At 35.3% G+C, this 20,886-nt stretch overlaps 1 protein-coding gene across 3 annotated transcripts in view; it reads right to left on the bottom strand.

Annotated features, from left to right (window-relative positions):
• ESYT2 (extended synaptotagmin 2) overlaps nucleotides 1-20,886 on the bottom strand; it is a 79,969-nt gene that overhangs the window by 11,594 nt on the left and 47,489 nt on the right. Inside the window, exons 7-15 of one of the 3 annotated variants that reach the window (XM_032180867.1) lie at nucleotides 18,494-18,549; nucleotides 12,911-13,031; nucleotides 12,154-12,330; nucleotides 11,645-11,727; nucleotides 10,249-10,297; nucleotides 9,410-9,499; nucleotides 9,007-9,102; nucleotides 5,993-6,094; nucleotides 1,463-1,525 (exon numbers count right to left, since the gene is read on the bottom strand). In XM_032180867.1, the coding sequence (XP_032036758.1) occupies nucleotides 1,463-1,525; nucleotides 5,993-6,094; nucleotides 9,007-9,102; nucleotides 9,410-9,499; nucleotides 10,249-10,297; nucleotides 11,645-11,727; nucleotides 12,154-12,330; nucleotides 12,911-13,031; nucleotides 18,494-18,549 (837 nt within the window). The remainder of the gene's footprint in view (nucleotides 1-1,462; nucleotides 1,526-5,992; nucleotides 6,095-9,006; nucleotides 9,103-9,409; nucleotides 9,500-10,248; nucleotides 10,298-11,644; nucleotides 11,728-12,153; nucleotides 12,331-12,910; nucleotides 13,032-18,493; nucleotides 18,550-20,886) is intronic. The other 2 variants (XM_032180868.1, XM_032180869.1) reach the window with 2 other exon arrangements.

The following is a 20,886-nucleotide window of genomic DNA, read 5'->3' on the forward strand; positions in this document are numbered from 1 at the left end:
GATTCACTATGATGTACCTGACGTATATTTCTACAGTTTACCAAATACTCTTTACTAGAGAATCAACCATCTGCCATATCTGAGCCTTGCTCACCAGCTGTATAGCATTACATCAAACTGTGAAAATAAACATCAGTTTAGAAACAAATTACATACACAAAGGAACATTCCCAATAACACATTTTTTCAAAAATTTTAAATTAACTACAAAAATTGTCAGAAAGAAAAGTTAGACATGAAAGTTAATCATCTCAAGTAGGTGTTAATGCAGTTTAAAAGGCCTAGACAGTACAGTATGCATAGTTAATATACTTTGAGTTCTACCTGTAGGAAACTGTAAACAGAAAGTTAGTTAAAATCTACTTTATGCATGTAAGGTCACAAATAATTCAAATAATTTATTTTTTTTAAATTAATAATGAGTGTATTTTAAGGTAATTTTGGATCTGAATTTATGTTTTTGACATCATACTTCTACTAATATTAGTTGATTTTAATGTGACACTGTGACACACTGCTTATTAACAATAGTTTCCTCTAGAAAAAAAAGCTGGTAGAAATCACTCCTTTCTTGGATGAATGCTGCCTTTCTTTTGTGATTTCTAATAAAAGGTATATAGCCTTAATCAAAGACAACAACCTACAAGGTCTAAGGAATACAAAGAAAGTCAGATTACATTCCAGCTGACGGTGGGAAAAATGGTAAGAGAAATTTGTTTCATTTTTTCTTCACCCATAAAAAGGTGTCTAAAGCTCCCTTTTTTCATAAAATGAAGAAACTTCACTAGTTTGCAAAAAGACCCTGTTGCTTATTCTCATACATAAATATAAATAATAATGCATGCTAAATAGACAGTAACACACCCCTAACATCTGCCACTTTGCTGTTGACAGGATATTCAGTCTACTATAGCCTGCCTATTGTCCAAGTTCCTCCAGCTGAGAACTTGGTTTGTGCCTTCCAAGTTTGCCAGTCAACATGAAGTCTTCCATATCAAAAGGCTGGGCTGAATTTATTCAGCTTTCATATAAAAGATGTAAAAGCTTCCAAAAACATCTAACAGAAAAATGATTAATTCAAAAATACGTAAGACATTGATTTTGTTGGCTAGTCATTCAGAGTTGAGCAGTAAAGTATCAGTATGTAAAAGATGTCTTAGCTTTCATGTCGGCTTTGTTCTTTAAATACTTCTTCACACTAGTTCTCAGGATTAATTTATTTTGGTCTTCTAAAGCAGCCAATGCTCTACTTGACTGATTTAAAATTCAGATTACCACACACCATAGAATTTTACCAGCATCTTGACCATTTCTTGAAATCAGATGGTAAATAAAACTGAATTGCACTAAATACAGATCTGGCATAAGAAATTCCATTCACTGTTGCAAGGAAAGTGTTGCAGGCATTTGTGCACTTCCAATTACTGTTGTGACCTTAAATGGACAACTATATTAGTTTTACCTTTAGGGCTTTCTGAACAGCAGCCTTCTTCAAGCCATCAGGGTTAAATTCTAATGGATTATGCTTTTAAGTCAGGAGAGAATGAACACAGGAAGGGTTAGTAAAGTCATGCAATGAAGCAATTTCATTAGGTTAATTAATTATTACATGAAAACATAGGACCAAAAAAAAAAAAAAAAAGACCACACAAATCTTTCAAACAAAACAATGATGGGATCACTAAAACAAACAAACAAAAATAAGTAAATAAAAATGGACAAAGCTTTTTTTCCCCCATATCCTCTCTGAATGTTTGTATTCTGCTTTTAAACTGAGGTACATCCTTTCAATACACTTATCAGTTCTTATCAGCTCTCCTTAACAGCTCTTTTATAGTAATAAAGAACCTTCATAAAACAGATTGTATTGAGAGCTTGCTGTTCTAAGCACTACCTTCTGTATTAACCTTTTTAAAATTTGGCTGCATATATTTTCCCAACATAGAAGCTACTGTGGTAAATCAAATGGTTATGTGAAGGAACGCTTTTGTAGGAGGAATTACTATGCTCGAAGTATTAACAAGACATAGATTATTATAAAAAATTTAGTTGTTTGAGACTCTTAACCAGATGAATGATATAAAAGACTGCATGCTGTCTAGAAATAAATATACTTTACTTGCATGTCTTTAACTGAGTAAACTAACAGGAGGAGTTTGAACTGATATAGTTCAAACAAAACAAAACACCTGACTGTTTTCCATTAACTAAGCAAAGTTTTGCATTTTATTTTACTAACAATAGATTGTTCTTTAAGTGACACGTGTAAATTACAAAAATAGGATGGAAAATTTTTGATAGCATTCGATGCAAAAGAGGTAATTTCAGGAAATATATTTTTGACGTAAAACCTATTTCAAAGCAGTATACTTATGTCTGGCTTTTTTACAAGCACATATTTCTATTTAAAGGGAGAATTCTGCTTTAAAGCTGTAATATATGGCAAAAAAAATAATTGCATAGTGGCTTTTGTAAACATGCTGGATGATGAACAGAAAACAAGATAATTAATGCTCTGCCAAAAGAAATGCTTTCATGAAATACAAACTTAGAAGGGACTAAAAATTGAAAAAAGATTTTAAGCTTCATGCAGAAATATTTTTTTTTTTTTTTTTTACATTTTCTTTGGGGATGTCACATCCATATATTGGCCAGCCTGTGTGACAAGATTCCTAGCGTTCAGTTTTGACATTTCTGTTTCAGAAGGAACATACAATATAATGAAACTGGGGAGGGGAGGAAGAAGCTTGGCTTTTTTAAACAAATAAAGAAATATTTTTGTGTGTGTGTGTAAAGTAAAATTAAGCAGTCTTCCAAAAGTACTTATTTAGATATGTTAGGGTCTAAGATTATTGTACTTAAGACCTTCAAACACAGATACTGCACAATATCCCCAGACACATTGATCAAAACGTTTAACTCTCCTTATCATTCAAAGGCTTTTTAAAGCCCTACTGGTATGTTCCTTGCTGGAATTTAAGCTTTTTGTTCTTTGATGAACATGAAAAACTCTCTGCAGCAGTCTTGTGTCCTTTCCTTCCTCATTTTTTTCTCCTAAGGCTCAGCGCATTCTTGTTATTCTTTCTCTGCTGGTCATGTTTTCTAGCTTACTCATTATCATCACTGCTGCCCTCCAGATTCATTTTAGTTGGTCTCCATCCTCAATAGCTGTGTCCAAAATCAGGGCCTTACTAATGTCAAAGCAGAACAGAAGGATTAGTCCACACATCTTAGAGGCAAGGCTACACTCCATTCTATAGTCAAGATGGTATTTATGTTTTGTAACAACATGATACAGCATGACTACAGATCTATTCCTGTCAGACAGCCCTTCTTATTCCATGTTAATATGGGATAACATGTCCTCTTTTGAAAAGCACCTAATTTTTCAGATCATACGTGCAGATCATCAGTATCATTTTAATTTATAAACTGCCCCTCAAACTTACTGGCCATCCTTCCCTTGCATTTTACCTGCAAATGCAATACACAGTTTTTCCCCTATGTTATTGTTCCAAGGGGTTTTAAAAGCCCAAAACAAACCTCTGTCATCAATTATAAAGGTAGGCAACCAGTGATTCCTGGCTATTGCACAAGTCTCAGTTCCTCTGGAATCATAGCAAGGAAGGCCAACAGGGATACCAGCTGGGGCAAATATGTTTAAGCCAGACTTCGGGTTTCAAGGGAAGGAGCTGCAGGTCCATGAGGAAGGTGGCTGAAAGGCTGGGAGGGAGGAGACTAGGAGAAGAAATTGGAGTATTCAATAAAAAAAAGGAAAGGTCTTGTCTTGGATTACAAAGTTGTCTTGCTATGGCTCTGAGCGTCTCTGAGTTACATGAAAAGGGGACAGTTATCCAAGAGTAATACTGACAACTAACACAATGAAATAAATCCAACTTCTGGTTAGTACTCTCTAATGGCTAATGACTTTTGCAGTAAATCCTAGTATAGCAAGGCCATAAGTTATATGGCACCTGACAAGCTGTTTTATTATTAAGCCAAATGCTATTTTGATACGCTGTGGTATGCAACTCATTACTTATGCTAACTCACTAACTTTTTTCTTGGGCTTCGAATGGTGCTTTAGAAGTTTCTAAATCTCTCAGCTGATAACCAGAAGACAGTGACTGACCTGGAAGAGCTGATTTAAAATACAGATAATTTAGATGTTATATATATATACACACTAAATTAATATGTATATATATGACAATATATCATAAAACTAGTATTATGTACTTCTAGAAATTATACTAAGAGCACAGTTCATAATCCTTAAGATAAATCAGATTTAGATGGGTAAACGTCTGAATTAGGTGCCATGAATCTAGGTTTCCAGCAGTCAATAAAAACAACCAGAAAGAATCTGAGCATTCAGGGCTTTGTTTGTTCCTCCCCTGCAAATGAAGTAAAAGCCCTTTTTAACAGCCACCAAACACATCCACAACCCCCCAAAATAACTCAGACATGTCAGTTAGATACCTGAACTTAGAGGTGTGTGCATAAGACATTTAAAATGATGGGCAGTTCTACAACTGTTATCTCTAGGCTATGACAGTCCTCTCCTCTCTCCCACCTTCCAGCCATAAATTGTCCCTTTGCTTGCTGCAAGACTGGTACCCAACAGCAACTGCAGAACAAGCCAGCTGACAGTGTTGTTGGAGAAAACCCAAACATAGCTATCTTAAAACAGTTCCACCCTGACTTGCAAATAGCTTCATGGATTTGGAAAGTTTTGTCCTGTGTCTCATTAGGTGCTGTCATATCTAGATGAAATGTTCTAACAATGACATCAAGTCGACACTTTTATCAAACTTTTTTTTTTTTTAAATGATATATCTATAGTTTTTATAATTAAAACAGCAACTAATCAGTTTTAGCACCAAGAGAACTAAACCATGCAGTATGTGGTTTGAATCCTTATGACACCAATAAATGTGTTTCTCCGAAAATATAAGTATCTATGATTAAGAACTGTGTATCTTAGTCATTAAATTTTATTTGATTTGGTTAGTAGATGCAAAGTTTTTTGATACTGGAAAATGAATCCCTACAAAGAAACTAACTGAAAAGACCAAGAAAATGATTTGGTTTTGTTGGTTTATTGGAGGGAGAAGGAGGAAGAGTGTTTTCAAATCAAAGTTTATGATACGAATGAAAAGCAGCCATCTACAAATTAAATCTGCACAATCTGCAGTGGCATAACAACCTCCCTGGCAAAAGAGTTCTTATTCTGAACAGACTCCTATTCTTTCTGGGAATACCAAGGTTGTGTTTACAGACTTAGGTGTAAGTATTCAGAGGCTCATTAGTTTGCAATAATCTCCTATCACTAAATTAAAGCAAAAATATTAACTTTTGGTTCTCCCTAGCCTGGATTTTCCTGACTACAGACTAATTTGGAGAAAAAAAAAGAAAAGAAGAAAAAAAAAAGGAGCTTGGGAATTTGCAAAACAAGGAGCATCATGGAGTGAAACAGAATTTACAAGGGAATTTATAGTTTGGGATGCACAAAGAATCACACCCATTTTTAGCTCAATACTTGAACCTGTGTGGAAAGGTTGCAAGTTCTTAGAAATGTTGAGTGCATCACCATTAAAGATTCTGAGATGCTGGCTGTAGTATTTATTACATTTTCTTTCCTTTACAATAAAAGCCAACAATTGCCAGCACACAGCGTGCTAGTATAGTATGCATTTTGTTTCTCAATGAATCACCAATTTAAGTTAAATGTAAAAGCTTTTACAACAAACTTATCTTGGGTTTTTATCATGAAAGGTTAATTACTTACCCAATGATATGCTGATCAATGAAATTTAAATAGCCTTTAAAATGCAAGAAAAATAGCACAAAAAAAACAATGCACACTTGTTGAAACCATGCAGCAAAACAAATTGCATGCTCTCAATCCACTAGAGTGAGTGGCTTTAGTAGCACTAATACACACTCTGGCAGATAAAAGGTACAATACAAATAACACCAGAGAACTCACAAATAGTGCTCTATAGAGTGAGGTAGTGTTTTCACAAAAGACTAGTCCCGATGCTCTCCTCTCTTTTAAGTATCCACACCCAAAGTTTCCCTCGTAGATACTCTTAGGAAGATGGAAATGGAAGGAGAAAGCAGAGTGATGGGATTGTGGCAGAATGAATGCATAAGCAGCTTTACTACACAAGAAAGTTAAAGAAGACAGTCAAAGGATTCCAGAGAAAACAGCAGATAACAAAAATATTTGTCATTATGAACGGTTTCAACAGTTAAACAACTTTCTGTAGCACGGCAACTTGATTTTTTTTTTTTTGCTTTTTTATTAATTAATTATTGAAATATATTAACACAACTTTCCTGGTTTATTCTTGGTAGTTCGGATTTATATGGCAGTTCCAACTAAGTTTAGAGACCTGACTTCTAAACCATTTCTATTTCACATAAAACATATTTCTGATAAATCATCCTAATGCTCACAAGCTCACAACTACAATGCATTTGTGAAAAAAAAAAAAAAAAAGTCTGATAGGGATCCACTGTAACTCAAACAAAATAAGGCTGATGCTAAATCTAAAATGTATCAGTGATCAGCAATAACTTAAAAAAAATCCGTTTTGAAGGCAATAAAAAGTTCTTATTCATCCAGAAAATATTTCATTTTTATCATAAAAGCTGTGGACAAGTCTTCAAAACTATTAATAAATAGCATAGTTCTAAGTGAGACTTTGTTGTCTTTTAACCTTTTGTTCCCCATAAATATAAACAATCCAAAAAAAGCAATTTTACTATTACACTACAGCAACCCTATCAATGAATATGAACACAACTTGAGAAGCTAGCCTGTTTAGCCTATGTTTAATCTTGTAATTGTTGTTCCATATCGCAACCAAATGGACATAAAAAGAGCTGTATTCACTATAATTTTCTGTATTTTGTGTAGGAATTCCCTTACATGATCTAATTATTGTCATTACAGAATCTATAAAAATCCTTTCAGTCCTGCCACAAGAAGCTGTCCTCCCATGGTATTTTCCCTCCAACCCAATTGTAATGCCTTTTCCTATCTGTTCCTGGACAATTTGAATTTAAAACAGTATTGTATTTATTATTGTTGTAAGCGTGGAATTTTCAAGTGTTCAATGCTAGTTTCTATCATATTCTTTAGCACATTACTGGACAGAGAATGACTTGCAATTAAATACTGAGTTATTTGTAGCAACTACTTTTATGGGCTGGCAGAACAGGAAAAAAAAAGTGATAAACGGGTTCCATGCTATGACCATCCTTATTCCCCAACACTACCCATGCAATGCTATACCGTAAACAAAATAGCAATAAGAAATTTGGGATTCTGTAGCTAAGTAGTCAGCTTTGGGCAAGGAACTTCCTTCCCCTTTCCATGCCCTAGAGTTTAGAGATCTACTGATCAGAAGTACTGATTGAAACACTGAAACAAAAATACCATCTCCAAAAGTAGGTAAAACATGAAGTTTGCAGCTTAACCTCTGTAAGGGAGGGAGACAATGCTAGGAAAAATAGGAAAGGAACAAATAGAAAAATAAATAGAAAAATAGGAAGGGAACAAACCAAAACTTATGACAAAGCCTCTACATATTTCCTAGATAAACTATTGTAAAACAGAAAAGCAAGATTGTAAGGAAAAACTTAGGGGATTGTTAGGAGATGGTGGATAAGAGAACTATAAATTATTCCTTTTTAATTAAGAGGCTTCAGTGTATTTTAACAAACTTTTAGAGCTTCATTTAAGTAAAATCCAGTAGTTTAACAAAAAAATAAAGACGTGGGTTCAATTTAATCTAGCACACAAAACAGAAGGCAGACACATTTTTGTGTGTTGCACTATTATGAAACTAATATTAAGCATGCCATAATTCTATTCTATTTATGTTTACTCTGTATTAGAGTAATTTTACTCTCTCTGCTAATTTATGGAGTTCCCCCAAATTCAATACAGTAAGGTTAAGAAGATAATACAGGACTATTCCAAATGAGGTACATCTCTTTAGCTTTTAAAATCTCCCATAATACTTCTTTCAAGCACTGCTCTGTACATGCTAGAACAGACTATTTACTAAATGAAATCACTAGTCAGTGATGTAAATTGTTCAGGCTACTGTGATTCGATTTGTTACACTTCAATGCAGTATTTTATTTTAACTGAAATTTAAGGTGAGTGGACAAATTTGCAAAATGCAAAAAAAATATGAGGCCTGAAAACTTCCATCTTTGATTAGTATTTTAGCCATGACTCCCAAAATTTCTCACCTAATAGCAATGCTAAAAAATGGAAAAATTCAGTGCTTCCTCTATCTATTTATGGTGGGGTTTACTTTATTACTGCCATAATTTCAACCATGAACAGAACACTGCTAACCTGAAATAAACTAAATACAGTTTGTGCTCACCACAGACAAATTACTTCACACTGCCATAGTATAATCCATATAACGACAGAAACATGTTTTATGTGCGTTTTACACAGGCAAATAAACATTACTCCAAACGCCAACCTGACAGAAATCTCATACAAATATTCTGCCACTGTAACATCAACCGCACGCCATAAATTTCATGTTGAGGACTTCATTTCCTTCAAATCTACCACAGATATCCTAAACCAAAGCAAGCAAGTTTACCTGAATTCAAGGAAGTAGGCCTTTTCCCAGTTAGTTCTTATAATTCCCCATGCTGATCCCATACTATTTATGGAAAACACTGCATAATAAAAACATGCAGCCTTTCAAGTCCAGGAAAGGAGCATTCTTTAAAGAAAAAATCACACTGATTTAAGAGTAATGTTTTATTAATTATATAAATATATTACCATACTACTAGAAATATGGACCTTACATTACACATTTTGAAAAAAAGAGAAAGAATAGAACACATGGCTTAAGGTGTGTTAGTGAAGCAGTGTGCCATACTACCAAGCAAGACATGCTGGAAGTAAGCAAGAGATACCTATGAGAAAAGGGCATCCATGAGAATATAACTTACAGGCAGGTTTCTTGCTGAGTCCAAGTAGAGAATAAGTAATGCAGAAGAAAGTCCATCATTGGCTTGGTCTTTATCAGCTCTAATGCTAGTTAGCACCTAAATAAAAACCATACTGTGAGTAACCATACTGAAAAATGTTGGCTGATATTCTCAAACCGTAACATTAAGAGAAAAGAAAAAGAAGGAAAAAGCATTTTAAAAATCCCATGCCACAGAAGTACGTTGACAGGTACGACTCATTTGAGATTTCTAAAGACAGACAGCTTGGAATAAAGTTAGAGGTTTATCCAAATTTGCTACAGCTAAAGAATTAAATCACTTACATATTAAAATGTGCACACACACACACAAAAAAAAGGGGGGGGGGTAAGATTAGGAGAAAATTAATGTGTTCTTTCAATACCTTGTCTAGGTTTTCTGCCGTTGGCATCAATGTGAGCCACTCCAGTTTTAAATGCAATTTTCCTTTGGACACTTCATCCAAAGTAAACCACTAAAAGTTAAGCAAAGTAGTGTGAAATAATCTGACACCAGAGAAATACATAACTGCAATCGGCTCTTCATGAAATTTAGGAAATTTTAGAACACACTAGAGATCTATTAGAGCTGGAATTTGTATAAGCTAGAGAGATCTAATTTATTGTTGGAAATGTCCTGTATCACACTAAATTTTACGACAATGTATAACTATTCAGTTCTGTCATACAAAACCACCGATGCAGACCTCTATGTTGTCCTGTGAAGGCATTTTTAAAACATCAAGAGAATTCTTTGAGTTCTTTAAAGCTGTTCTGCAAATACAAACTAATACATTACTAATACATCAAACTAATATATAACATCACTAATAACACTGCTGGTTTATGTAGGATAAAACTTCCACTTTCCTCTACATTAGTTTAATTAAAGTCTAAAAGTAGTTAATCCAGGCAAATAACTATTCTCATGGAAGAAAAATCCCTTACCAAATACTTAAGTCACCATTTTTTGCATTCACATACTAGTGAGCTTAAAACCCAATGGCAGAAGAAGAATGGCTTCATTCAACAGTTCAGCTATCCTTTAAACCACTGCATTATTCATCAAGGGATCTATTTCACTATCATTAAGATTATTCAGGAACTATCTTCAGGGAAAAATGTGAGAACAACTAAATGTACAACATGTTTTGTTGCATTTTTTTTGTTTGCTTTTTGTTTTGTTTTGTTTTTTTTTTAAAACCATAACTTACCCAACACTTACCTCATCTAGAAGTCGTTCCTTTTCAACTTCAATTAAATCTATCATCAAACTAGGAAAAAAAGAAAACAAACAACAACAACAAAACAAACAAAAAAGTGCTTTAGACAAGAAGCAAAAGTCTAACGCAGAGCTCAACCCCCACCCTGTGCTTGCTGAGTATCCAGGTTTCCACTGATAGCAAAAGAGCAAAACAATACTATTCTTTTAGCCCCTAAGAGAGAAAAAAGTAGAGAGAAACTGTCTGAGCCAGGATGGAATGCAGGATGATAGAAAATATGCCTGTACTAGAGCCCATTTTGTAGCTATGAGGGCAACTGGCAAAACATGGTTCATACACATATGACTAAGCTCTCAAAACCATGACCACATCCAAACTACCCACTGGAATTAGCCCCTGGACATATGTTATGACCAAATTCATGCTTTAGAATTGTCTGACAGAGACAATTTGGTTTGGTTTGCACAAACCAAAAGTGTACCAGGGAATTTGCTAAAAATTAAATACTGCAGACAAATGCATGCTGGTGTATGAACATTTGTCTTGCCTTTTGTTTTACTAGTACTAGTATACACATTATGATCAAGTTGCCACTCTTCCCCCCCACCACTTCAATGTAAGATTAGGGTAGTGCAAAGAAAAGAAGCCTTAGTACTACCTACTTCTTTATTTAAATGAGAAGAGAAGTAGGTACTGTTGCTCCTGTTAAGAGAGAAGGAGCTGGAAAGATAAGGGAGTTCTACTCTGTATGGAAAGCAACAATGGGAAGCTCCAAAACTCTGCAAGAAATAAAGTTGACAAATTACTGGTGAAAGAAGCTGACTAAAACCCTGAAATGCTTATGGGTAAACACTAAACGTAGGCCTATGGAATCTAAGAGTGAGTAATGTTTGGGAAAGCATTATAGCAATACTTTTTCTTTAACCAAATTGCTAAGATCACCTCGTAGAGGAAAAATAAACTGAGCTAGCCAATTAAAAAAATACTCTCATGAGGAAAATACACATTTATAATTATTTCTTCAGATGAAGTTAATGTATTTTAAGATTCAATGCTAGCTTAAGAATATTAAAGCAGGTACAGTACAATTCATAAAAAATCAAAACACCCTTTTCTGGGTATCCACAACACTTACCTTAATTTATTTAGATGAATATGAAAACATACATATGTGTATAAATACACACAGCATATTTTAATACAAATTTGTTTTCATTACATGTAGAGTCCAAGGAATTAGGAAACTACTTAATAGCAAAATTTGAAAAGTAATTTATAAATGCGGTAACACAGCAGAAATACAAGTGCAATAAAATTTAAAAAAATTGAAAAAAAAAGTTACATCAAAATATTTAATCTCTTTTCACTATGTACACGCATTTTCTCCATAACATTTACCTTCCAAGGAAGTCATCTTTATCTGGATCTTCATCAAAGAGCTCAATCTCTAGCTCCTGTCCTGGATGTTCATATACTAAGGCCTGGAAGTAGAGTAAGACAGCATTGTCTATGGTAAAACTAACTGGCTTTGTCAAATGGCACAGTAACAATAAAACACTGAAACAGCAGTGTCTTTGTGTATTAACACATATCAACAAGCAAAAACTTTAAAAATATGTGATTTTATGAGTTGAGCAAGCGTAAGAGCTTTTCAGTTGTGTTTTTGTTTTTTTGTTTTTTTTTCCTGTTCATGTTGGTATTAGGGGACAACTTTTCAGAATTACTGTTGCTAAGTCTAGACAAAGTCACATACATCAATGGAGAATTGCTGTTTGTTAAAGAACTTTGGACTTTTAGAGGGAAACATCAAAAACTTCCTCAAGAAAGTCTCCAGAGTATTTTCTTTAGTAAAAGAAATTTTAGACGACCACATTACAAAATGTGAAACACATTTCTATTGATTATACCTCATAAACTTCATTCCATTTTGGATTGAGATTTTCTTTGATGACCTTGCTTTGGAAAATTTGGTTGCCTACACGGATGATTCCATAAGGATCTGACTTTCCTTTAACAATCCCTTTTAGGTAGGTATCTTTACCCTCCAGGTCCTGAGCTTCAATAAAGTGTATCCTTAGAACACCCTGAAAAAGGAACGGATGAGTTTATGTGGTAATCTGAAAGTTTCCATGCCATGACAGTTCATGTAATGTATGTTTTATAATTTCCAATGCAGTTTCCTTAAGATGAAACTTGGTTTGGACACACAGTGGATCAAGAGATATCACACAAAACACCTAAGACTCAGAGAAATTCTTGAAGAAAAAATAAATTGTCATCAGTAATCCGAAATATACCAATTATATCAAGAAATGCCATGCTACTGGAACAGAGTAGCACTAAGTAGTAACAGCTTTCAAGTAAAAAGCACATTTTGCAGTAATAATATAAAACATGTTACATAATTTTTAATCCACACAGTTGAACTATGCTTTACAGGTAATATGTGAAAGATAACAAAACAAAAAAAGTCCTTCTCAGTGTTATTATCAAACACCATAAAATTATTTATATATGGGGTTATTTAAAGCGAACAGATTCATTGTAACCTCTACTACTGCAATAAAAAATATTAGAAATTCATACGGATGTACATACCTCAGACAATTACTACAACAAAAAAATTAAATGCCAAACTATTACTATTAACAGAAACATACATACCTTTGGAATAGGAAACCGCAACTGAGCAATCTGCACTTCACTGACAAGGGGAACAGTAATTCTATTTGGGAGGACCAGGTAGTTGGATATTATATCCAATATTATTGTATCCGATAAGCCACTGTTGGAGAAAACAATACTCAGTTACTTCATGGGAATTAAACACACTATGTCACACTAACATACTGAGGCAGCTCAAGCATGAAACTTTATAGAAAACCATATTAACACTTGAGATCCCTTTTTTTAAGGGATAAAAAACCCACTGAAATAAATCTAAGTATTAATGTAGATTTTCTAATCACGTTTAGAAGCTAAGAGTATTTATTGCCACTTTTAGAATAAGGTAAACATGTCTTGAGGGAAAACAATGCAGAACAGAAAACAAATCTCTACATCCTCATAGCATTGCAATTTGTTAACAGCTACCACTTATATCTTTTGCTGCTTAACAACCTAAATGGACAAATATTTGCCCTTCTTGAGGGGTGTAGAAACCAAATCTATTCTTAAAAACTTTTTTTTAAACTTTTTCGTTTTTTTAATAAAGTATTCTTGCCAAAATGGCCACCAGGTGGAAGCAGCTGATATGTGAATAACACAAACCAAGGACGGGAATATAAAAGTTCTCCCAAGTTCCCCCTCGCCTTTTCAAAGCCACCCAGGGTAAAGGGCTATTGCATAAGTCTTCTTGCCTGCATTGCATATAACCAAGCAGATGTTAACTGTTAACCTACTTTTATATTTCAGTAATGACTTAACTGTCCCTGAAAGTTTGGCTAACTGCTGCTGTATTGTTATGAAGCAAGTTGTCCTCTGGAGCTAGAAGAACTGTCATTTAAACAGAAACACAAAGGAAGCATGCTCTGTGGACAAGTAAAATATAGCCTAGGGAAGTAAAACAGGTTTTGTGCTCGTAAAAAGGGAGTGGCGGTACAATCATAGTGGTAATGAATCACTAAATAACCCAACCTCCTAACATTTCCTAAGCCAAGGGTTCACCCAGTTTGGGTCTGAACTGAGAACAGATCTGGACGCTGTCAGACAAACACCCCTGATTAGCTGCACTGCCTACACTGGCAGAAGACAGAATACGAGTGGAATAATTCACTGAAGACGAGGATTCAGGGAGAGGCTGGAAGTATCTAGAAAGGCTCAGAGAGAAAATGATGAAAAGTACTCGAGGTGTTCTGAACTGCAGGTGCACTCTTGCTAAAGCTGGTGAAAATGTTCCAGGGATAAATGAGTTCTCCACCTAAGTACACTTCCTTTAAGATTCTCCTTTTACAGTCTTTATGAAATTCAGATGCAGATAATATGTTTGATTACTGCATGCATTTTTTCACATTAAGCACTTGTAAGTAATCACCTTGTGAAGCTTTTCTATGACTGAACCTGCAGCTGAGAGTAGTTCTGACTCAAGCAGCTAGCACATTTATACAGTGTATATATAATAAATGTACATTACATTATAAGTAATATATGTTACATTTTCATTTTGGGAGAAAATTTACCAGATAACAATAAATAAAAACATTATGGTAGAGAAGGGTACCAGAATTAACCCATTAAATACAACCTGGCCCATTTTATATTTTTTTCATGTCAGAGACTTGCAACCTGTAGAGCATGCCTCCCCTTGGTGGCCCTTCCTCACCACAAATGTACCCACTAGAATGGGCGAGGACAACTCAGGATTACAGCCTGTGAAGCTGCACTTTTCACTTAACTCATACGCAGCAGCCTGGTTTCTAGTTTATATGGGTAAACACACAAGGGAGCTGTCTGCATGAAATCTCTCTCACTAAAATACTTCACTGAAACTTCTGCAGCAGTGAAGCAGTTCAAACTCCTAAGTGAAAATTTATCTTCATTAGATGGTTGGTCACGAGCTAAACAAAAGATCTGAGATGTGCTACGCAGAATTTCTACAAAAAAAAAAAAAAAAAAAAAGATGAAAACAAGATTCTTGAGCAATTTTTGCCCATAATGAGAGGTTTCAGCCTTCAAATAAAACATAGCAAAGTGAAGGCATAATGGTGTGACAACAACTGGAGCCTGTGATTACAGTAATGGGTGGAGTATTACCAGTTAACCTCAAATACTTACCATCTTAGCTCTGAGTGCTAAACTGTAACAGAACAGGATTTGCTAGGAATATTACTAAAAAAAAAAAAAAAAAAGAATAGTACAGCCTGAAGGAAAGAAAACTTGCTATTGACCTCAAAATGTAACATTATTGTTGACTGGAAAAAAAACAACGCTACTGATGCAACTGCCAGTACCAAGGTCTTTTAGTCCCTACAATGTCTTTTAATCCCTACAGATTTACAGTTTCAGTATTTCTTAAAACAACTACCACAAGATAATCGTATTTTTGAAAATAAATAGCTTCCTTTAGTTGTCACTGTAACACGTGGTGCTTTTCAAACTTCCTCAGTTCAGTTTTGCCGAATGTCTTGTTTTCAAGTTATGAATGCCAAACATTCTCTGACGAGCCGAGAAGACAGCTCCCATGATTTTGTTAGGGTTGACTCAAAGTTTTAAGATAAACATCTCAAACAGTCTTAAAACTGAAAGAAGACAAAAAAAAAAAAAAAAGGAAAAAGGAAAAGCTGAGGTGACAGTAGCTACACCAACAACAAGCATACTTTTCAAAATACAAATCTGATTACAAGTCTCCAACAGATAGCTATCAAACATCAGAAACTTTGTTCCTGCTTTTGTTAGTTTGCCTACCCAATAAGAAGAGAAAGCTCTGCCTTTACATTCAGTAAAGTGCATGCCCGAAGACAGTTTTTTCGATTAATCATTCTACATGACCCAGGTCGGAGAACAACAAGCAAGCAATGGTACCAAAGCTACCTTGAAAGAAAGGTTGTTGTGTTCTTGTAAATAGTTTTGATCACATACATTATGAAATAAGCTACAGACATAAATATACCTATCCCAGCCTAGCAAAAGGATCAGAGATTAATTCGTGTTCAAAGGGAGCTACTGAAGGCCTCCCTAAATAAGACAAAAAGACAATCATTTCTGCTGGGACCAAACTCCCACTCTGGGATTCTGAAGGTCGGTCTCACAGTGTTGTCCCAACATGAACACTTGAATTTTGCTAAAACATCAGAGAAATTAATATGAAAAATGAACTGGCATTCATGGAATTTCACAGAATTTTACAGAGAGAAACTGGACTCATACGAGGTAGTAGATACTCACTCTTTAAAACACAGAACATCCTGAAAAAGAACACTGAAGCTTGTAAATTATGAATTAAGTGAATTTTAAATAGCAACATGACACTTTCCAGATGTTTAAAACTTATCTAACCAAATATTAGCCAAGTGGGATACTCTCAGTTGAAAATCATTCTTTATAAATACAAGGTAAAAATAATATATATTTTTTTATTATTTCATTACTTAAACTAAGAAGTGTGACCTATGGAAAAGAGAGGCAAATAAATGGTCAAGCAATAGAGACAGTTGTATCTATTTAAATCTTTATGTTGATGTAAAAGTTCTTGGTTAATTACATAGTCTTAAACTGTTTCAGTTGTTGGTACTTAGTACAATTATTTTTTCAGTTCATGAAAACAATAGAAAAGTAAAATGCTTGAGGCAGTTTATTACAGCGTCTTCAAAAACTCAGCTTCACTGCAGAAAAATAACAAGCAGTTACCTACTCAGTTATATTACTCTCTAGTTAGAGCTCTCTCATTTTCAGGGGCAGAAAAGGCAGCTGTGTATTTTCTTACTGTATTGTCTTCTACTCATAGTGCAGAAATGGCACAGATCTGACTGCACAGAGTACTTTTAGTATATCTCAACCAGCCATAATAGAATTCATCTTCCTGTCCTCCACATCCCCTCCTGATGTGACTTGAGTATTCACACAACCTGGATCCTCCTCGTACAGAGACTTGAATTTGACTCCTCTTGTGAGCTATACTAACAACAGAATATGAATTATATTCTTGTCCTTTTCCTCATGGAGTTGTATAGAAAGAACAATGGAAGTTGATACCAAGCTTCCAGCAGCAACTGCATCAAATTCATTTAGTAGGAGACATTTACAAAGTACAAGTAAGTAATGTGTAGCCAGCAGCCACAGGACGTGAAAGGTACCTGTGGCAGCACCCATCTCGTGTTCATCACTGTTTATAACAACAGTATGTCAAGCTGTCATACCCAAATATACAGCCTATCCATACAGATAAGAAAAACAAATACAGCACTGAAGAAATCTAGTGGCAAGGCAGAGCATGAGTCACCCCAGTTACGGTTACTATAGGAACCATACCACATCTAGACAGCCCTATTATACACATATGTGGCCAAGCTTAGTTGCTGTGGAAACCGTAAACTTGAGACACTTAATGAGACTTTGTTTACATTTGAGGTTTTCGTGTTTCCTGTCAGGCATGGTATGAATCTCAAGAGCCTTGTAAGCTTAAGTACTAAATGTAAATTTATTAGTGTTACCTCAAAAGAGCAAATTATTACTCAGGAGCTGTATTTTGGAAGCCATTTTCTCAGTCGTCAAGAAAACCTCTTTCCTCAGAGGCAGTGTTAAGCAGGCTTGAAACATAAGCGATCCTTGCAGCCATTAACCTACTTCATACAAGTTCTAATTTCAAGCTGCTCAACTGAGATTCCATGCAACGGCCTCCCATGTCTCAGCAAAGCAGGAACCACTTCAGTCATGCAACTGAGCACTGCAGGATTAATTTAATACCTAAATTCCATCTCTTGGTTTGAGACGATCAAAATAAATCTGGAATCTGCTAACTCTTGAGAGTCTGGGATCGAATAAAAGGGCTAGTCGCAAAACCCAAGTGTGTATCAGATTCATTTATTATCCCCTTAGCCACTGCCTCAATATTAAAAAGCCCTCGAGTAACTATTACAACTTTGACAGTTATTGCAATGCTAAAAAATAATTTAAAAAGAATGGTTTTCCCCTCTACTTCTGCTTTTTCCTTTGTGGTTTTACCATTTAGTATTTTGAAAAGCTCTGAATAAGCCAAGCATTTTCCCTAACTATATATGGTCAACGTTTCTGCTATTCCATTTGATCCTCACATAATAAATTGAAATCTTTAAGCACACAAAAAGATTAGAAAGTTTATTTAACTTTATCACACTCTTAAGGTATTTCTTACTATCTTTACACAAGCAACTAGAGATTTATTGGCATACAAAGTCATAAGCCAAGATATTACGAACACTCTAGCCTGAAAAATAAGGCTCTTTATCTTTCTGCTGTCCTAGGAGATGGCACACAGGATATTCACAAGAATCTGGAAATCTGCAAAGGCTGAGAACACTAAAAAAAAGCAGATTAAGAACTATCTTTTCAAAATATTTTTAGCAAGATCTGCTAGATATACTTCTGACATACATTTACTTACACGCATTATCATTACCTTTTCCATATTGAGCAATTTTGCTTAATTCTAAATTAAAAGATAACTGATCAGAGACATTCAACCTAAAATGATTTAGCTTGGTTTTATTATGGCTTTATGGGGGCTGGGGATGGGGGGAATGAAGTATCAAATACTGCTTTATATATACTCACTTCAGCCCTGGAACATCCAGAAGATTGGTCAGTCCAGTCCAGTTAATTTCTAAAAGCTGTGAATTACAGAGGAAAAATAAAAAAAAAAAAAAAAAGGAAAAGAAAAAGAAAAAGAAACAGAAAAGCAACTTAGAATTCACAACACTGAGGAAATGAATCTGATGACTAAAGATTCTGATCAGTGGAAGGCTAATAACCAGTTTCCAGGAATTTTTTAAACAGCAAACCAAAACCTCTTCCACTCCAAATAATTTGTGATAGTTTTTAAAATAGGATAAGGAAGACAACGCACCATCCTCTAATCCATCCTTGTTCTTCAATGTAAATAAATAAAAATACACATGCACACTCCAACATACATAAATATGTAGTAACTACTTTATGCAAACATCAAATGATGAAATGTGATTCTGTTCAAGAGTGTATTCACCACAGATCCGGTATAGATGAGCAGTTACTAACATGAATACAGCCTAGGTGGTATGTGGATGGAGAACAGCCCTGTGGAGAAGGATTTGGGGTACCGGTTGACAAAAAACTGAATATGAGCCAGCAGCGTGTGCCTGCAGCCCAGAAAGCCAACCATATCCTGGGCTGCATCAAAAGAAGCATAAAGAGATCTAGAAGACATGAGCAACAAAAAGAATGAAGGATTGGGATTAAGAAGGCCAAACGAGGACCTGACAATAGTTTGCAATCACAAAGGAGGCTGTTATCAATGACAAAAAGACAAATCCATTCTACCATTAGCGCAATATAGAAAAGTATCAAAATGATTAGATATTGAAGTGAGAAAAGTCTTCAAAAATAATTACTAGGCATAATTCATTGCTACATCATATACACTTCCTTCAGTGAAGATCTTTATCTAAATGTTAGACATAAAAACGCTGTAAAGGTACTTACTCTGTTTCAGTGCTGTTGGCATTAACGACTAAATTCTAATATCCTTTTCAGTCCTATAATCTTCTCATTCTAGATAAGAAAACTAATAGAACCAAGCTTGCTTCTTTGCTTTTTCACTAAAACCTTTATATTAATTGCTTAAAATTTAATTGAATATATGCAACAAAGCTGAACCCATTTAACTAACACCATGCTTCCAAATCCAAGTAACCCAGAAGAACTATGAAAGGTTGCATGAAAAAAAAATTAAAAGTATTTTGATATTCCTCAGTTGAGAAAGCAATCATGGTGGTCCAGTTAAATGCTGAAACAAAACAGATTTCTGCAAGAAACTATGTTGCATCTTTCTACAAACTAGCAAAAAGAATCTCCCCACATTCTTTTTCCACTTAAAAACCAGCACATACCATTCTTCATAAAGGATCTATTAATAGTTTATGAATACTTAGACTAAAGATAACACATAATACGGTTACTTACATAAGGTGCACTGTTACTTAATGTACTTTTGTAATAGTGGCCAAATATTTCAACAATGTTATCTATGAAGCACTTAGCCTACCTGTAACAGATAATTTGGGAGAAAAAAAAAATATATTCGCTCATAATCATTATCCTCTCTTTAATGGAAAAGTATTAAGATTTAATGCCTAAACATTCCACAGTAAAAGAGAAGCCATATCATGGGATGTACTGCAAGAACCTACATGAGCCAGCGATGTGCCATTGCTGCAATGAAGGGTAATGGTATCCTGGGCCACATTAGGTACCATATTGCCAGCAGGTCACAGTGGTGATCCCTCCCTTCTATTCAGTCACACCACACCCCAAGCACTGTGCCCAGTTCTGGGTTCCCCAGTACATGAGAGACATTTTCCAGAAGGAACTGGACTAGTTTAAGAAGGGCCTGTGCGAACCTCACAAGGTTCAACACGGCCAAGTGCAAGGTCCCACACCTGGGCTGGGGTAATCCCAAACAGAAATACAGGCTGGGTGGGGAATGGATTGAGAGCAGCCTTGAGGAGAAAGACCTAGGGGTGTTGGTGGATAAGAAGCTCAACATGAGCTGGCAATGTGCGCTTGCAGACCCAACAGTCAACCATGTCCTGGCCTGTATCAAAAAAACACTGTGGGCAGCAGGGTGAGGGAGGGGATTGTCCCCCTCTGTTCTGCTCTCATGAGACCCCACTGGGAGTGCTGCGTTCAGCTCTGGGGCCCACAGCACATGAATGACATGGATCTGGCGGGTTGAGTCCACAAGGATTATCAAGGGGCTCCTGCTAAGACAGGCTGAGGGAGCTGGAGTTGTTCAGCCTGTAGAAGGCTCCAGGAAGACCTTACAGCGGCCTTCCAATACCTAAAGGTGGCCTACAGGCCTACAAGAAAGTTGGGGAGGGAGTCTTTGTCAGGGAGTATACTGATAGGACAAGGAGTAATAGTTTTAAGCTAAAGAAGAGTAGATTTAGATTAGATATTAGGAGGAAATT

The sequence above is a fragment of the Aythya fuligula genome, chromosome 2, assembly GCF_009819795.1.
Source record: "Aythya fuligula isolate bAytFul2 chromosome 2, bAytFul2.pri, whole genome shotgun sequence".
Taxonomy (NCBI): domain Eukaryota; kingdom Metazoa; phylum Chordata; class Aves; order Anseriformes; family Anatidae; genus Aythya; species Aythya fuligula.